Source organism: Macaca fascicularis, chromosome 7, assembly GCF_037993035.2.
Source record: "Macaca fascicularis isolate 582-1 chromosome 7, T2T-MFA8v1.1".
Lineage (NCBI taxonomy): Eukaryota > Metazoa > Chordata > Mammalia > Primates > Cercopithecidae > Macaca > Macaca fascicularis.
Genome location: NC_088381.1, coordinates 30,677,965 through 30,698,664, shown reverse-complemented (window position 1 = coordinate 30,698,664; position 20,700 = coordinate 30,677,965). Strand labels below are relative to the sequence as shown.

Here is a 20,700-nt window from a genome sequence, read left to right as displayed (position 1 = left end):
GAATCCTTTTCACTCTTGACTTTCGGGGGTATGGGCATGTGTTTATCAAAGCTGAAAATTACTCTACTCTAAAATAAATGCCATACAAAACCATTCTTTTTTCAGCAAAGTATATTCTGAGCTGATAGTTTAGGAACATGAAATAGGTAGGAAAATCATACACAAATAATCTAATAATAGGGGATTCTGGTATTTCAGGGTGATAATGCATCTTGGAGAAAGCTGTTTTCTCGGCAGCAAAATCAGGCAAGATGAAATAAGATTATAAGAAGGAAAAAGTGTGGGTTTTTGTGTGGAATAAGGTGACAAGAGCAAGAAGCACTAAATAAAAGCATGGCAGAGGAAAACAAGGGGAAACCCCAAAATTTGCCATTGATGGAAGCAAATGAAGTCTATAGTTTACCATTAGGAATCAGATTGAAGGGATGAAAAACCATTAAAAAAAAAAGTAACACTTAGGGCAGGCAGATTAATCATCAGCTATAGATAAGAGCTGAAGGATGGAACTGAGGATGTTATCAGGAGAGGGTCTCTGGCCTAGGTAAACTACTTGGAATCAGACATATGGAGGTCCTTAGAACAAGTAAAAACCTAGTTACTAGAATTAGGACCCAAGGACAGCGGGATATGGCAAAATGAGTGACTTGCTGCTAATCTATTTAATTTTTTAAATTTCTAAATTTTATTTTAAGTACAGGGGTACATGTGCAGGATGTGCAGGTTACATAAGTAAACATGTGCCATGGTGGTTTGCTGCATAGATCATCCCACCACCCAGGTATTAAGCCCAGCATCCATTAGCTATTCTCCCTGCTGCTCTCCCTCCTCCCACCCCCACCCTCCGACAGGCTGCAGTGTGTGTTGTTCCCCTCTGTGTCCATGTGTTCTCATCAGCTCCTAATCTATTTTAAATGTTTCTAAACTTTACAAATCTTCTACAACTTTTCAAACGTTCTACAACAAAAATGTATTTTTCTAAAAATACGTATTTTAAGATTATAATAAAATGCATGCTCATTGTAAAAATAATTTATAAAACAGAAAGGCACTAATATAAGTAATAAAAATATTCAATTTAGCCTTTTAAAGTTAGGCATTATTTCATACATATCCTTCCCGTATTCTTTTTTATGTATAGACAGGATGTAATACTCTTGCAATTAGAAAAAAAATAAAACCCGTTATTTTCACATTGCTTAAGTGATTCCAACAAAGAAGGCAATTTTTTTCTGCTATGTATAGACATCTTGTTAACCTGTAGAAATGAGTAAGGAATGTTTTCACATTCTGATAAGCCTTTGTAGGCAAGTACAACCTATAGACTACACCCTAGCAAATATTTTTTTAGAACTTTCTTCTCCAACAAATAAATTTAAAGCAAGTTGCACTAATATATCACTTTTGGAACAATTAGGACACTGGAAGGAAATGAATTGCCTTTTCTATTCATCACTACCTGAGGAAACTAAAATGAGCCTGAGATATAAAGGAATCAGGCTTCCTGCCAAGAGCAATGACTAGTGTTTTCAGACCATCAATATTCTAATCTACCAACTGTTAATAATTATAACAGGAACAAAGCTTGTCTGCCTCAATTTGCCACATTATTTCTCTCCTTTTTCCTTTCTGTGTTAACCAGTGACTAACATATGAAGTTCTATTTTCCTCCTCATCCTGGGGAGGAAATAATCCTCCTCGTGAGATTATGTAAGCCATACCTTTCCTATACCCCCCAAATGTCACATTTTGATACTTTCAAGACAAAATACACTTCTTGTTTTGAGGCATTTTTCATATACTTGATGGATACTTTTTAGAAAAAATATGTTTGCTCTTCTGTAAAGTACAAATGTTATTGTTTCTGGACAAAAGCATCAGAATTTTTGCAGAGCAAACATTAGGTACAATATGATTTTTGAAATTTGTTATAAACGTGAAGACAGAGCAATGCTTGGATAAAATCCTGAGCATAAAAACAGACATAATTTCAGTACTGATTGCTCATCTAAGTAATCATCCTATAAGATTGATTGACTGTAGAAGCTAAAATTATTCAGGTAAATTTTTTTTGTAGCAGAAAGTACAAACGAAGACTAAAAGTTATATTCCTATCTATGTGAGAATGTAAGTAGTTTTCTTTCACTTCTATTGCTTTATAACAGATATAAATTAACATCGTTCTACGAAACTTATGGGGTAAGTCCAAAGAAAGAGGGCAGAACAATGCTAACGTAGATGATTCCTTAATTCAAGGAGAGCACAATATAGCATAAGCCCTTTGTTATGACACAGAACATAATCTGAAAACAAAATATGATAGATTTTTTATGTACTATAAATGTTCTTTTTTCCCAATTCAAACTTTCAATAAAAATGTATACAAGGGATGTGGGTGGTATGAGATAATTAATTTGATAAATACATGAAACTAAAAATAATATGGATTTCTCCACTGGGGGAAACTTTAGCCATTTTAATGTGGGAAGTCTAATATTTACTACTTGGGGTGGAGACTGCATTCTTACGAGTTTAAAACCAGCATAAGACAAGGATGCCCTCTCTTACCACTCCTATTCAACATAGTATTGGAAGTTCTGGCCAGGGATATTGGGCAAGAGAAAGAAAGTATATTCAAATAGGAAGAGAGGAAGTCAAATTATTTTTGCAGAGGATATCATCCTATATCTAGAAAATTCCATTGTCTCAGTCCAAAAGCTTAAGTTTATCAGTAACTTCAGTAAACTCTGAGGATACAAAATCAACATGCAAAAATGACTAGCATCTCTATACACAAACAACAGGCAAAGAGAGAGTCAAGTTATGAACAAATTCCCATTTACAACTGCTACAAAAAGAATAAAATACCTAGTGATACACTAACAAAAGAAGGGAAAGACCTCTTCAAGGAGAACTACAAACTACTTCTCAAGGAAATTAGAAGGAAACAAACAAATCAAAAAAACATTCCATACTCACGGATAGGAAGAATCAATATTGTGAAAATGGCCATACTGCCCAAAGTAATTTATAGATTCAATGCTACTCCCATTAAACTACCATGAACATTTTTCACAGAATTAGAAGAAACTATTTTAAAATTTGTATGGGACCAAAAAGAGCCTGAATAGCCAAGACAATCCTAAGTAAAAATAACAAAGTTGTAGGCATCACCCTACCCACCTTGGAACTATACTACAAGGATACAGTAGTCAAAACAGCATGGTACTGGTATAAGAACAGAAAAATAGACCAATGAAATTGAATAGAGAAATAAGAAACAAGACCATGCACCTTCAACCATCTGACAAAACCTGGCAAAAACAAGTAATGAGGAAAGGATTCCCTATTTAATAAGTGGTGCTAGAGAACTGGCTAGCCATATGCAGAAAACTGAAACTGGACCACTTGCTTATACCATATACAAAAATTAACTCAGGATGGATTAAAGACTTAAATATAAAGCCCCCAAACTATAAAAACTCTAGAAGAAAATCTAGGCAGTACCATTCAGGACACAGTGACGGGCAAAGATTTCATGACAAAAATGCCAAAAGCAATTGCAACAAAAGCAGAAATTGACAAATGGGATATAATTTAACTAAATAGCTTCTCTGCAGCAAAAGAAACTAACATAAGAGCAAACATGCAACCTAAAGAATGGAGAAAATTTTTGCAATCTATCTGTCTGACAAAGGTCTAATATCCAAGCTCTATAAGGAACTTAAACAAATTTACAAGAAAAAAAAAAAGAAAGAAACCTCATTAAAAAGTGGGCAAAGGACTTGAACATAAATTTCTCAAAAGAAGACTCTTATGCAGTCAGAAAAACATGAAAAGAAGCTCAATATCACTGATCATTAGAAAAATGCAAATTGAAACCACAATTAGATGCTTTCTCACGCCAGTCAGAATGGCAATTATTAAAAAGTCAAGAAACAACAGACGCTGGTATGGTTGCAGAGCAAAAGGAATCCTTTTACACTGTTGGTGGGAATTAAATTAGTTCAATCATTGTAGAAGACAGATTCCTCAGAGATCTAGAGGCAGAAATACCACTTGACCCAGCAATCCCATTACTGAGTATACACCCAAAGGAATGTAAATCATTCTGTTGTAAAGATACATGCATGCATATGTTCATTGCAGCACTATTCACAATAGCAAAGACATGGAATCAACCCAAATGTCCATCAGTGATAGACTGGCTGGAGGCATCACGCTACCTGACTTCAAACTATACTACAAGGCTACAGTAACCAAAACAGCATGGTACTGGTACCAAAACAGAGATATAGACCAATGGAACAGAACAGAGTCCTCAGAAATTATACCACACATCTACAGCCATCTGATCTTTGACAAACCTGAGAGAAACAAGAAATGGGGAAAGGATTCCCTATTTAATAAATGGTGCTGGGAAAATTGGCTAGCCATAAGTAGAAAGCTGAAACTGGATCATTTCCTTACTCCTTATACGAAAATTAATTCAAGATGGATTAGAGACTTAAATGTTAGACCTAATACCATAAAAATCCTAGAGGAAAACCTAGGTAGTACCATTCAGGACATAGGCATGGGCAAAGACTTCATGTCTAAAACACCAAAAGCAACGGCAGCAAAAGCCAAAATTGACAAATGGGATCTCATTAAACTAAAGAGCTTCTGCACAGCAAAAGAAACTACCATCAGAGTGAACAGGCAACCTACAGAATGGGAGAAAATTTTTGCAATCTACTCATCTCACAAAGGGCTAATATCCAGAACCTACAAAGAACTCAAACAAATTTACAAGAAAAAAACAAACAACCCCATCAAAAAGTGGGCAAAGGATATGAACAGACATTTCTCAAAAGAAGACATTCATACAGCCAACAGACACATGAAAAAATGCTCATCATCACTGGCCATCAGAGAAATGCAAATCAAAACCACAATGAGATACCATCTCACACCAGTTAGAATGGCGATCATTAAAAAGTCAGGAAACAACAGGTGCTGGAGAGGATGTGGAGAAATAGGAACACTTTTACACTGTTGGTGGGACTGTAAACTAGTTCAACCATTATGGAAAACAGTATGGCGATTCCTCAAGGATCTAGAACTAGATATACCATATGACCCAGCCATCCCATTACTGGGTATATACACAAAGGATTATAAATGATGCTGCTATAAAGACACATGCACACGTATGTTTATTGCGGCACTATTCACAATAGCAAAGACTTGGAATCCACCCAAATGTCCATCAGTGACAGATTGGATTAAGAAAATGTGGCACATATACACCATGGAATACTATGCAGCCATCAAAAAGGATGAGTTTGTGTCTTTTGTAGGGACATGGATGCAGCTGGAAACCATCATTCTTAGCAAACTATCACAAGAACAGAAAACCAAACACCGCATGTTCTCACTCATAGGTGGGAACTGAACAATGAGATCACTTGGACTCAGGAAGGGGAACATCACACACCAGGGCCTATCATGGGGAGGGGGGAGGGGGGAGGGATTGCATTGGGAGTTATACCTGATGTAAATGACGAGTTGATGGGTGCTGATGAGTTGATGGGTGCAGCACACCAACATGGCACAAGTATACATATGTAACAAACCTGCATGTTATGCACATGTACCCTAGAACTTAAAGTATAATAATAATAAATTAATTTAAAAAAAAACATACTACATATATACCATGAAATACTATACAGCCATAAAAAGGAATGAGATTATGTCCTTTGTAGGGACATGGATGCAGCTGGAAACCATCATCCGCCACAAATTAATGCAGGAACAGAAAACCAGGCCCCACATGTTCTCACTTACTAGTGGGAGCTGAAGGATGAGAACACACGGACATGTGGCGGGGAATGACACACAATGGGGTCTGTCAGGAGTGGGAGTGGGAGTGGGAGGAGGGAGAGTATCAGGAACATTAATGAATAGATGCTGGGCTTAATACCAAGGTGATGGGTTGATCTGAGCAGCAAACCACCATGGCACACCTGTGTAACAAGCACATCCTGCACATGTATCCCAGCACATCATGCACATGTATCCCAGAACTTAAAATAAAAGTTGAAGGAAAAAAAAGAGAAGAAGAATGTTTAGGATTTTATAAAACAAAGGTGAGGCAGGGGCTGACCATTCCTATAAATAGATCCCATGTTACTGTCCTTTTATGTAAACAAGCAAAGTCAGTCAGGGAACCATGGGAAATTGTGTAGTGAAAAATAGTTAATAACAAAATTAACTTTTAGTACGTACTTATGCCTCAAAAATGGATACATGGCTAGATGATGATGATTATTATTATTTATTTTCTCCACTTACTTTGCAAATATTACTTTGTGTATATGGGGTAGTTAATAAGAACCATTAAAATCAATAACTATATGTTCAACTCTGTAACTTAGAAAAGTAGTTTTGGGGTGAATACAAAGAATAAAAAAAACCTAAAAATGACAAGAGCATAAATAAATGAAATAGAAAACAAGGAGATAATATGGAGTCAACAAAGCAAAGTCAGAGAAATTTCCTGCAGTTTTGATTTTACAAAAGAGAGAGAAAATACAAATAAATAATAACAGGATAAAATGGCACACATTTTAATATAAATTATGATATAATCATATAAACAATTTGATGATATTAATTTCAAAAATTTACAAAAACAAGACAACTTACTGGAAAAAGTATAAATTGTCTAGCCTAACTCAAGAATGAATGCTTAAGGAACATAATCACTATATTAAATAAGTTGCTTCGATAGTCAAAAAATTACTCTCAAAATAACTATCATATCCAGGTGGTTTTGGAGGACAAGCTTTGCCAGTCCTTCAAGATACAGAACTTATTTTATAGAGAACATCCCAGAGAAGGAAAAAAAGAAATCTCCCCCGCTTAGCTTATTAAGCTAGTTTAATATTGATGCCAAAATTGTTCAAGGACACAGAAAAACATAGCCATTTTTACCTTATGATGCAAAGTAGATGCAAAAATACGATATAATTAGTAAACATATAAGAAAATCAAGGACATGAACATTTCCATAACTTGCCTCAGGCCCCACAGCAGGTAAATTGTGGAGCTGGACCAACATTGGATCTCAAGCCAAAGTCCACGCTTATGAAGAATAACGGAACCAATAGCAAAACTTGTAGACAAGAAATAATTTTTATTTTGGTGTCATTATTGCTGGCTTCCATGTCAGTACTTCCTGGAAAGGAAATTGACCCTCAGGTGCAAAGAGGGCAGGGAGGCATTTGACTCAGCGTGCATTCTGCAGACCCGATCACAAGTTCCTGCCCTACTGCGCTGATGGCCACCTGCCATGCCAGCCAGTGTATAAAGAGAAAAGGAGGAATGGGAAGGGTTTGGTTAAACAAAGGGCTTTCTACATAAGCTATTTCTTTTAATTCTCACAAACTGTGAGGTAACTTTTATTACTTTCATTTTATTGATGAAGCAAAGTCGTCTCAGGAAGGTGCAGAATATTGAGAAGAAACAAGTAGTCAAAGCTAGTGAGAGGTGGAGTCGAGATTCTAATTCAGGCCCCTTTCACTTCAAAACTTATCCAGGTGGCCTGAAAGGGTTCCTGCTCCTGAGTAGGGGTCTGAAGTACCTGGGCGTGCTGTAGGCCTACAGCTCTGGTTGAAGTTGAAGTCTCAGAGAGGTGTTCTGAGCAGCTTTCTCCTTCCATTTTATCTTTCTAGTGTCAGGCTGGAAATAGGGCTCAGGTTTGATCTCCTGATTACCTCTCATCTGGTTCTTGCCAGTCCCTTTCACTAAGTGTGAATCCTAGACAAACTTTCCCTTACTGAGAATGGACACTTCCTAGAAGCCTGCCAGCCTCAACACGCCCTTCAACCCAGACAGAACCAACAGGGCTCTAGGATCCCTCTTATGCTTGGTGATTTTCATTCCTCCCTCTACCTGGTTTCCCATAAACCTCATCTGAGACTATCTTGGTTTAAACGCTCTTGCCTACTAGAAGCTTCCATGTGACTTGTAGCAACAGTGGATACAAAATTAAGTATCTCAGTCCTCCGCCCACTGTATGGTAAGCCTCATGAAAGTAGAGATTTTTGGCTGAGTTGTTACCTACTTTATTTCCAGCCTGAAACAACCCCCGACACACAGCAGACAGTCAATAAGCATGTATTGAATTACTGAATGGATCTACTTTGATTGCCCCACTGTCAGGTTCACACCTAAGAAATTATCAGTCTGTGAAACTAGCACAGAGATGGATAGCGGAGTGCCAGGAAGACTACTGCTATGGTATTTAGATACTAGATTGGTTGGTCCTTCCTATGTTACAAAGCTAGATGGAAATTTTCTGAAATCATAATCCTTAACAGCTTATTGAGCTGAGATTCTCGATCAGTCCTAATAGCGCCTTGTGGGTAAGGTGGAGTTGGTGATGGATGGAGGCACTGGCGATGCTTCACCCATGGCCAACAGAGCATTAGCGGAGGAGGCAGTGCTAGGTGACCCACTGTTATCCTGCATCAGGCATTAGACTCTGTTCTGTCCTTGGAAGAGATGACTGAGCTTCAAACTGTACATTTGTTTAATTAAAACAGAAGTGATATCATTGGTTGTTTTCCACATCACCAAGCCATTTCCCTTCACACGCAAGCAAGTATTTTATGCTTTTATATCAAGTGTGCCTAGGAAGATTTTCAGCACCAAGAAGTGCAAATTATTTGCTACAGCATTTATGTTAGTTGCCTGTGTAATGACTGAATGTGACAGCTCGTCAAGAGTGACATTTAATATGCCTGTTGTACAGAAGTCATAGTTCATTTACTTTTTGAGGCATGGGTCCCAGGAAAATGAGCCTTATGAATTTGAGAGGGAACTGATGGATTCTGTTCATCCATTCAACACCAACACACCAACACAGAGTTTTTTACTGAGGTCTTCTGAAACTAAAGGAGTAAAGGTGATATTATTAAGTTGTTGAAAAGCAGATCAATAGCTGATTTAACCTTAAACTGAGGACATGTTCTCTGTTCAGGACTCAGAAAATACAGTAGCATTCCACATTCCACTAATTTCTATGCTTTCCTGTTAACTTGTGAAAGGAATTAGTTCAAATACTAATGTCAAAGAAAACAGTACAAATCAAATACCATGTTTTAAAACATAGGAAAGGAACACTGCAGGAGTTTATCAATAAAATTCTTCAGCGTGTATTATTTACTCAAAAAAACGACTAGATGTTTTGAGATTCAGCAAGCAATATGCAGCTTTCTCCACACCAGAGGATGTCCGCTTTGTCTTATGCCTAAACTATACTCAAAATATTACATGGCAACATAAATCTAATGGATAAGAATAAGGAAGTGGGGGCCATGGTGGCTTACGTCTGTAATCCCAGCACTTTGAGAGGTGGAAGAATTGCTTGAGCCCAGGAGTTTGAGACCAGCCTGGGCAACATAGCAAGACCCTGTCTCTAAGAACTAAAATTAAAAATACTAGCTGAGTGTGGTGGCACATGCCTGTAGCCTCAACTACCCAGAAGGCAGAGGCCAGAGGATCATGTGAGCTCTGGAGGTTGAGACTGCAGTGAGCTATGACCATACCACTGCACTCCAGCTTGGATGACAGAGCCAGACTCTGTCTGCAAAAAATAAATACATAAAAAGAATGAGGAGAAAGAAAGAATAATAATCTGAGAATGCAATTACATTTTTTCTCCTGTGGCACAGTAGAAAATGCATCAACTTGTTGTAGCCTCCAGATAGTCAAATGAATATGCTTTGTTTTACTGATACATACTGGGTAGGGGAGCTTGCTAATGGAAAAACCCAGGAAAGACTGACATTTGGATGAAAGACGACAATGAGAGAAAGAAGAAGGAAGGGAATGAGAAATATAGACATAAAAATGGTGTTTAAATGTTAAGTTATAGAAAGTCAAAATGAGTAATATAATATTTTTGGCAGAATTTTTATTCTATAAGAATGACAAAGTTGCTAAAATTCGGGAGGTAGGATAGATCAGTTTCCAAGTGTAGGGAGGGACACAGATAAATTGTCTCAAGTAAATCCCCAGCAGAGTGTGCAAGACACATTTACCAGAACAGAACATGCCAGGTACAAAACACAAGGATTTAAAAAAAAATCCCTTTGACCCAAACTACACCTGAAGCCAATTAAATCAGAGTGACTGAGAATAAGACCCCAGCACTGTATGTTTTAAAGCTCCCTCAAGTGTTCCAGTGAGCCAGATTGAAGAATCCCTGACCTAAATAATTACAGCCTACTTGTATCTTCTAATCAGCGTGGTTCTTTCATTCAATCAGAATTTACAAACATCTACCTCATGTCAGACAGTGTGCTAAGCAATAGTGGTAGGAACATTTAACAAGAACAACAAACAACTTACAGTGCTACCCTCAAGGATATCAGAGTCTAAAACAAAAGGTGTATGCAAAATAATCAAAATAGTTGTAACAAAAATAATAAAATAGAAGCTCATATGTATTGTTTACTATGTTTACTAATTGTTAAGCTATGCTGAATGTTAAGCATATATCTACTTCTTTAATCCTCTCAGTTTCCATGTCACTTCACTTTGTAGATGAGAGAACTCAGGCTTGAAGAAGTAACATAACTTGTGGGAGATAATAATTCTCATTAAGTGGCACAGATGGGACTCATACCAAGCTGACTTCACTTGTAATCATATGACAATATGGAGGTCATGATTAAATGCTATTAAAGGGCCGGGTGCGGTGGCTCACGCCTGTAATCCCAGCACTTTGGGAGGCCAAGGCAGGCAGATCACAAGGTCAAGAGATGGAGACCATCCTGGCCCACATGGCGAAACCCCATCTCTACTAAAAATACAAAAATTAGCTGGTAGCATGCACCTGTAGTCCCAGCTACTAGGGAGGCTCAGGCAGGAGAATCACTTTAACCCAGGAGGCAGAGGTTGCAGTGAGCCAAGATGGGTCACTGCACTCCAGCCTGGCAACAGAGCGAGACTCCGTCTCAAAAAAAAAAAAAAAAAAAAAAAATGCTATAAAAGCTCCGAAGAGGAAACTAAGCATTCAGCTGGAAGGGAGGAAGATATTTGGGGAAAACCTTGTAAAAGAGGCACAACTTAAACTACGTAAAAAATCAGTAGGACTTTTCCACGGGGAGAATAACAGGGAAGCTATGTTAGAATTGAACAGCATTTGTCAAGATAGGAAGGTTCATGCGTATTTGAGGAGAAGAAAATGATTGGCTGATGCCCTGAGGAAGTTTGTTTGAAGTCAGGCTTTCCTCATGCTCCCAGTTATTTCTGGAACATTGGACTAAACATCACAGATGAGTAGCTCAAGCAGAACGGTTTCTCCCTTGTGGTTATGAGGAATATCTAGTTAGTAATGGACATTGTACTTACCAGTTCCTCATTATTTAGGGATGTCCTAATCACCATAGCCAGGGAGAGTCCAGATTTCCTGGCAGCCAGGGTCTAAAACAAACAGAATTATGACTTATTAATACATAGGGAGGTTGACATGCTTATGCTGCTCAGCAGAAGGTGAAAACGCAAGAATATCAGCTATCGCTGTTCATATTTTAGTTAGTAAGGACCTGCCATTTTGATAATCAGTCGATTCACAAAGAATATGGACTCATACAATATTAAAACTGGAAAGGTCCCACAGCTCATCAACCCTGCCCCTACATTTTATAGATGATGAAAGTGAGGCCCAGAAAGGCAAGATGACCAGCCTCAAGATGACTAGCCCCCTCAAGCACCTCAGGCTAGCAAGAGGCTTCTCAAACTTTCTTATTCCCCAAGGTGGTTGTGATATATTCATTCGGAATACATAACCATTGGTAGAGAGCCAGCCTGACTTTGGTGATAGCCCTTAATCATAATTAGTATTAGATGGTTCTTGAGCTGTTCACAGTTCCCTAGAATATTCTTCCATATCTTTTCAAGATATTTTTTCTAAGTGCCCATTTAATTTGCTGAGAATTGTTATATCCAGATTCATTTTTTTTTTCACTCGATGCTGGTAACTTGGGAGATCTTAAATAAGAGTCAAGTCCCTTTAGTTTCCTCACCACATAAAATAGAACCATAACTACCACTACCTACTCCTACCCAAAATATATGAATTACAAGAAACTCACCAGTGCTATAGTGAACGTTGGAAATCAGAAGTTCCATATGGGAATATTAAAACTGCTATCCCATTAGGAGCAAAGGGACGTCATTGTGGAATAGCGCATTCTTGATCGCCCAAGACCCAACTGGATATATACGTATCTCCTCAGGGTTGCAAAGTCATTAACTCAAAATAAAATTCAGCCTACACCTGAGTAAGAATGTCACTCTCCACTCATCTCCACATTTACCTTGAAGAATTACCTCCAAGAGTTTACCCAAGAAAATCTTTCATCTCTGAAAAAGATATTCCCTAAAACTACATTTGTATCCTATTTTGGTCTGTGTTTGCACCTGTTGTATACATAATTTTCTCTTTCAGAAATGAACCAGATGTTAAATTCTTGTAGAACAAACTTCTTATTCTTGTATGTCTGTCTTTTCATTTCTCCATCTTGCCCTCTTTTACCCCATGAGTAAGTGCAATGTATGTTTGAGAAGACTGCAAAATATTAATTAAATAAATAGAAAGGCACTTACCATGGCCTGAAGATTCCAGAAGTGAGAGGAAACAAAGTGTAAATAGTTAGACACATGAAAGGTAGGAAAAGAGTATAACAATGTTAAATTAGCCTAACACTTTGCAATTATTTCCGCACAGTAAGGACAGAAATCTGAGCTAAATGTACTGATATGTTATACTTTCCAGTATAAGACCTTTTCAGTCAGGATTATATTTTAAAACTAAAGTGGTGGCCTCCAGATGAAGCCTTTCTTAGCAAAATTAAAAATTACTGATATAAAAAATTATGTAATTGTTGCTGAAAAAAATTTACTTTTTTATGGGGGAAATACGTTTTTCATATCACATATAATATTAAAAATAGGCGTATAAAATGTGAAGACATTTTGGATGACAGAAGAGACACTTTTTCATGATGATTTTTTTTTTTTTTTTTTTTTTTACAATCTAATACAGGCCATGGTCAATTCTTTGCATTTATCAAGGTGGTGGCAGCATATTTCAATATAGGAAACAGATTTATTCAGAGTCATGATCAGAAGTAATAATGATGTTAATGACTTGCAAACCATGGTTTTCTTTTCTTTTTTATTTTTATTTTTGAGATAGAGTCTCGCTCTGTCACCCAGGCTGGAGTGCGGTGGCGCGATCTCGGCTCACTGCAAGCTCCACCTCCTGGGTTCACGCCATTCTCCTGCCTCAGGCTCCCGAGTAGCTGAGACTACAGGCGCCCGCCACCACGCCCAGTTAATTTTTTGTATTTTTAGTAGAGACGGGGTTTCACCGTGTTAGCCAGGATGGTCTCGATCTCCTGACCTCGTGATCCACCCACCTTGGCCTCCCAAAGTGAACCACGATTTTCTTTAAATAAAAGAGCTTATTAATTTAGCTAGAATTGACTTTAATATAATAAAATAAAGAATTGATTAATGTTATCTGCTTGCTTTATAAACTATTCAGATTCACTGTGTTAAGGTGAAGAAGTTTAAATAAAGCCTCAAGCGTTGTGAATTAAACTTCTGGTCATTCATAACACTAAACACATCAAAGCCTATTCGCTTGCTTGGCATGCTGTGTGATTTCTTTGTGCTCCAATTATAGGGTCATATTAACTTAATTATAATTTCCACTTATATCAAAAGCTATCAAAAGGTTTGAGTTATTTCCTCCAAGTAATCGATTTTAAAGAAATAATAAGAAATATAACAGCAGGTAGCATCTGGCCTCATATACTTTTATTCCATGAAATATTTACAGACTAGACAGTGAATGAGAAGGATATTACATTTTAGCAAGAAAAAAAAAATCACACATGCAATCAAAGAGAAGTAAACAGTTGTAACTTACCACATCTCGGACAATAGGCAAAGTCTTTTTTCTGCGGAGATCTGGCATGCTGTCAATACCGTAAAGTCCACCTCCTGCCCTGAAAGAGAAAATAAAACCAATAATTTCAATGGGTAAAATGATGTATTGTAAGAAAAACATCCACTGTTCATGGTATAAAGTCTGTGAAAAAGACGACAGGGATACCATAATTTTCAAATAATTCACAAAGCTGCAAAGATACAAGCGTCTAGGACTTTGTTGAGTGAGGAAAAATGACTGTAGCTACCACAATTGCTGACCACTCATCTTCTTGGATAGTTGAAATTTTAAGATACACATGACCTGGATGGACACACTATTTTCTGTTAGTATCACAGAGACAAGAATCACCATGTAAGATCTGTGGAACTTCTTACCTCCAGGAGAAAACAGAACCAAACCATTTTTGGTTCAATTTGGTCTGGCTGTGGTGCTAAATAAATTACCTTCATTATAAAAATACCAGTTATTGTGTGCTTCCGCTTCACAAATTAAACTCCAGAAAAATGTCTCAAAGAGCCATGGACATATTTAAGATATTGGGAATTACCATTATACCACAAGTTCTGCTTATCTGAATTCATCCTACAGGTAAATGCACAGAATTAAAATAAGTAGTTGTAGAGGGATGTTTATTGCATCTTTGAAATGATAGCAATAAAAGCTAGGTTATTTACATGTTCATCAATAGTATATTGATTAAATGAATCAATGAGAAAAATAATTAAAGTGAAATAGGTAAACATATGTGAGTATAGATAAAAATATTCATAAGATGTTAAGTGAAAAAGCAAGTTTGCGTATTAGTAAGTTTAGTATACTCACACACACACATATGTATATACTGACTAATATATACACTTACTAATATATATATATGTGTGTGTGTGTGTGTTTGTGTGTTTATGAATTGTGTGTTTATGCACAGAAGATATCTAGAAGAATAATCACAAAATCCGTAACTGTAGTTACCTCTGTGGAGTGAGATTTGGTAAGAGAAAGAGAAAACTCACTGTTACAAACTTGGTAATGTTCAATTTTTTAATAAGCATGTATTAGTTTGCAATTAAAATTATTTTCTAAGAGGCATGAATGTGTTTCTCTAGAATGAGTTTGATACATTGAATTTGACTTTTTATTGCATTAAATCCAGTCATTTGATATAACCAACAAGATGCTAATATTACTGATGATAGCTTCTCCTTATGCTTACTTGAACTACAAAACCCCTTGCTGACCTCTTGCCCACAGTCAGCTTATTCACCATGAGCAACACAGTTCATGCCCCTGGGCTATAGCTAGGCGTCTCTGTCATTGTAACAGGCTACAAAGGCTAATGATAGATTAATAGCATTTTATAGTCCAGTTTTCCACCAGCAGAGAGATGGCCTCTCTGTGCTTGCTGCTTAGCTTAATATAAGGAAACTTAGTCTTACTGGATTTTTCTTAGTAGTCATGATCCTAACTCCAACACTCTTCAGGTATCCACTACTACTAACATGGTAGTCTTGAACAAGTCACTAAATGTGTCATCAAATTCATGTCAATAGAAAAAAAACCAAAGTAGTAAAAAAGATAAAATGAATTAATAAATGCAGAGTAATCATGCTATAACATATGCTTGGAAGTGAGGATGAAACGCAGGAAGTGCGAAATATGAAAACCTTTGCAAATGTGTAAGAAAGATGTCAAGGATGAACAAATTATTTTCAGAGTTGTGCACTTCAACTAAATGTCCCCCTTAATTTTGATCATAAAGAAATAGAATACGTGTGGAGCAGAGGTCAAGAAAGATGAAAGAAAAGAGAGAAGAACAGAACAGAAGAGAATGTGTTCAGGGAGAAAGGTGACATTTAAAAGACCCTTTTCTCCACTGATTCTATGATAAAGTAGCTAATATGATTTCCCCCATTGCCCAGAATAATGACAATTGGCACTCTCTAGGTGAAGGGCTGTGATAGTCACAGAGTCAAAGTTTGAGAATGTACATCACAAGAAAGAACCATTGGTGACATCCTCTTCTGAATGTCAAGAAACTGCAGAATAGAAAAGGGAAAAGAATGATAAACTTTTTTTCTTAAGCCCCACCTTGAGAATACACAGCACTACTCCATCAGTAACTTCTTGCTTCCCTCCTGTCATCTTTCCATATTCCTTCCCACCCCCTGCCAATTCATACTTGACCCTTTCACATTCAAAACATCAAATACATGGAAAAAGGCTAAGTGAATGGGTACCTAGAAGGATTCTTCCAGTTTCATGTGCTCCAATATTAGGCTGTCATTCCAAGTAGTTTCTACTTTTTCTCCTCTGTGAACAGTATCAATAATGAACTAAAACATGCATAAATAAATATTTTCTCACTACAGTACCTATTAATCATGTTAACTATAAACCTTCAAGTATTTTGAAATGTTTTGACTTCTAAATAATGCAACTTTCATAGCTATGTAAAGAAATACATTCAATTCGGATGATGGTTGAGAAAGTGATTTATAAACTGCAAAGTGTTATATAAATGAGTTGTGTATTTTCTTTTATCACTAATCGTTATTTCTTTTAGGGTTCCTTTCCGTGGAACTTAATTCAAATTTTCAAAGTACACCCAAAAATTTTGAACCAACCTTATTTACCCACAAATTTGGGAATCACTATAAGCATGTGCATTATCAGGCCTGACATTTCACTTCTATGCTTGTCTCATCAGAGCAGAGATATCCAAGGACCTAGGACAAATATGAGCACTGCAGTATAACAAGCCCAGGTGAGCAGACATGTATCCAAAATTCAACTCTGCCTCTTTTGAGTTTGCCACTGAATTTCACTGAACTTACATTTTATAATCTGGAAAATTGCAAGACAATACAAACACTTTCTTAACCTTCACAGCCTCAAAACATAGCCTTCTCAGGTTGTTTCCTTTTACTTTTATATTTTCATCATTCCTACAAGAAGCCTTGATAAGGCTATCCGTCAAGCAACATAAAGTTTTATTGTAAACCATGACTTTGAAAACAGTCTACCTTACTGACCTCACCTCATGAATAGATAAGCACTTGACACATATGGATAAAGTCTACATAAATGCAAACTATTTTTGTAATATTTATTGGGAGACTTCTTGCCAGGAGCGATCTTGGAGAGATTAAGTAACAAAAACTAGTAAATAGTAGAAATATTCATATATAAATAAATCATTGACTTTCTAGGCAAGATGTTAAGTTCATGTGCAATAGTTAAAATCCAGAAGAAACTGTCTAGGCTTGATGAAGAAGTCAGATGAAGTTATCAGAACAGACCATAGCAGACAAGTAACTCTAAAGTTAAGGTCTGATAAGAAGAGAAACTGTTTCATTTCAGCCCTTTCTGGTATAGTTTATTGTTTTAAGACGTCATTGACTGTAGACAGAAAACTCACTAAGGATAACTAATATTTTTGGTGCTTACTAGGTGACAGATACAATGCTAATATTTGTACCCAACATTTACAGAGTGCTTATTATTCTAAGCACTTTACTTATGTTAATTCATTGTATGTTTAAAAAATCATATGAGGTATAGGTACAATTATTTATCTCATTTTATAATAAGAAAATGAAAACATAGAATCCTTCAAAATCATACCCAAGGTCACTATTTAGATCTGAAATGGCAGTGCCCAGATTTGAGCACACAGTTTATGACTTACCGTGCTCCACTGCTTATCTGATTGGGATATCCTATATCTCTAAAACTCATGTGAACTGAGGTCTACAATTAATATTATTTTATATTTAATGAAACTATTATATTACACAGATTGATTTCCACTGCAGGATCATTTTATCTCATACTTAATGTTCTTAATAATCAATAAGTATTTTGTTAAGAAATAAGATACATGGACCAGTTTTGCCATCATTTGGATATTTTTTCAATGTATTTCAGGAAAGTGTTATCTTCAGATCACAACCCTGTTTCATTGCACAAAATAGCCTCAGTCTTCCTCAAATGACCACTCTCCAACTATTCAAGTGTTCTCCTTAGGAAAACAGACATATTAGACTATAGGCATTACAGGTGGGATAAAAAACTGAAGACATCGATGGAAATATTTGGAAAGTCAATGATCACATTAAATTAACAAAATGGATATTATTTTAAAGTCTAAATCAAGCATGCTCAAATTCAATATCAGCTCTATTACGAAGTTTTTATTAATAATTTAATTAACATATAACTATCCATATTTATGGGGTACAATGTAATGTTTTGATATAGGTATGCAGTGTCGGCTGATTGAATCAAGTTAATTCACACACTTATCACCTCACTTATTTTTTGTAGCGAGACCTTTAAAATATACACTCTTAGCCAACACAGTTTAAATATTTTCAGTGGTTTTCTTTTGTTTCTCAGTTCTTTCCACAATATTTAAATGAGTCTACTGAATTTAATAAAATCTAAGATGTACAGTATATTGCTCTATGCCTTGACTCAGGTTCTGTTAATTGTCTTGTTATAAATAAATGCAATATAGAGTATACAAATTACGTATGTTCTGTAATTTTAAGACACTTCATTTTTAGATAAAGAAAATAAAAGCTGATTTTACTGAATAAGGAGAGATTATTATTTTCACTCAAAATTGACTAATAACATATTGAATGTATATAGATTGCAAAAGAAATTTGAGAAGACACCAGGAAAATATCACGTGAAAATTATCAAGCAGAATATAAAAAAATACACAATACCACTAGTTATTAGTGAAATGCAAATTTAAACTACAATGAAATATCATCTCACAAGTGATACAAGGGTTATCATGAAAATAATAAAAGGTAACAAGTGTTGGTGATGAAATGGAGAAAAAGGGACCTTTGCACATTGTTGGTGGAAATGTAAATTAATACAGCCATTGTGGAAAACAAGGTGTAGATTCCTCAAATAACTTAAAAACAGAACTACCATGTAATTCGTTACTCCTACCAATGGGTGTATATTCAAATAAAACGAAATCAATATGTTGAAAAAATATCTTCACTCCTACATTTATTGCCACATTGTTCACAATATAGCCAGGATATGAAATCAACCTAAGTGTCTATCAGTGGATTAATGGATAAAGAAAATGTGGTATATATACACAATAGAATACCAGTCAGTCTTAAAAAAAAAAATAAAATCCTGCTATTTGTGATAATGGATGAATCTGAAGGACATGATGTTAAGTGAAATAAGCCATCCATAGAAACACAAATACCACATGATCTCGATCACATGTGCAACCTAAAAAAGTTGATTTCAGAACTAGGGAATAGAGTGGTAGTTACAAGAGGTGGATGGTGGGGAAGGGGAGGTTCGGGAGATATTGGTCAAAAGATACAGAAAATTTACACAGGAGGAGTAAGTTTAAGAGATCTATTGTAAATTGGTTGAATATAGTTCATAACAATATACTATATTCTGGAAAAACATTAAGAGAGTGGATGTTAAGTGTACTCACCCCATAAATATAACTATCTGAGATAACACATGTGTTCACCAGCTAGATTTTGCCATTTCACATGTAAATATACTTCAAAACATAATGTACATGATAAATATGTACAATTATTCCAATCATTTAAAAATAATAATAAACAAATGGTAAGGTGATTAAAAAAGACTCAGCTTTCAAGGAAGTAGAGCAACATGGCTGAATAGAAGCCTCTAGCAATCATCCTCTCCACAGGAATACCAAATTGAACAAACATCCATACAAAAAACACCTTCATCAGAACGAAGTATCGGGTGAGCAATCATAGTATTTGGTTTTAACTTATATCACTAAAAGAGGCTCTGGAGAGCATCAGAATGAAAGTGTATAATTACTGATGCCACCCCTCACTGATCCCTTGGCAGTGACCACATGGCATGGAGAGAGAATCTGAGCGCTTGAGGGAGGGAGAGTGCAGTAACTGTGCGACTTTGCATTGGAACATTGGAACTCAATGCTGTCCTGTCACAGCAGAAAGCAACAACAGGCAGAACTCAGCCAGGGCCCATAGAAGGAGCATTTATACCAGCCCTAGCAAGTGGGGACTAGCCCGTCCCAGCTGTTGGATCCTGAGTTCTGGCAAGCCTCGCCACTAACGTCTACAGTGTTCCTGCGTCCAAAATAAACTTGAAGGCAGTCTAGGCACAAGAACTGAAAATCCTGATGCTGTGCTATGCTTAGAGCCAGTGGACTTGGGCAAATGACCTAGATTTGCCCATCTAGGGTGGCTAAGGGAGAGTTTGTACCACCTATTTCCCCAACCCCAGGTAGCACAGCTCACAGGTCTGGGATAGACACTTTCCCTCTGCTTGAGGAGAGGAGAGGGAAGAGTAAGAGGACTTTGTCTTGCAAGCTGGAACCCAGCACAGCCACAGTAGAATAGGGAATCAGAATTCTGAGACTCCCATTCCAGGCCATGGCTCTTAAACAACAGTTCCAGGCACACCCTAGGCCAGAAGGGAACATGCTGCCTTGAAGGAAAGAATCCAGTCCTGGCAGGATTCATTACCTGCTGACTAAAATACCCTTGGTCCCTAAATAATCAGGAGCTGTAGCTAGGTAGTGCTTGCCATGGGCATTGGGTGAGACTCAGAGACACGCTGGTATTGGTGTAACGCAGCATATTCCCAGCCGTGACGGTAATGGGGAGAGATCCATTCTGCTT

General features: G+C 36.7%; 1 protein-coding gene across 1 annotated transcript in view; it reads right to left on the bottom strand.

Moving 5' to 3' along the window:
• The window catches only part of UNC13C (unc-13 homolog C), a 649,809-nt gene that overhangs the window by 393,289 nt on the left and 235,820 nt on the right, over positions 1-20,700 (bottom strand). The window contains exons 4-6 of the mRNA XM_015452851.3: positions 13,994-14,072; positions 12,664-12,669; positions 11,407-11,478 (exon numbers count right to left, since the gene is read on the bottom strand). Of these exons, the coding sequence (XP_015308337.3) occupies positions 11,407-11,478; positions 12,664-12,669; positions 13,994-14,072 (157 nt within the window). The remainder of the gene's footprint in view (positions 1-11,406; positions 11,479-12,663; positions 12,670-13,993; positions 14,073-20,700) is intronic.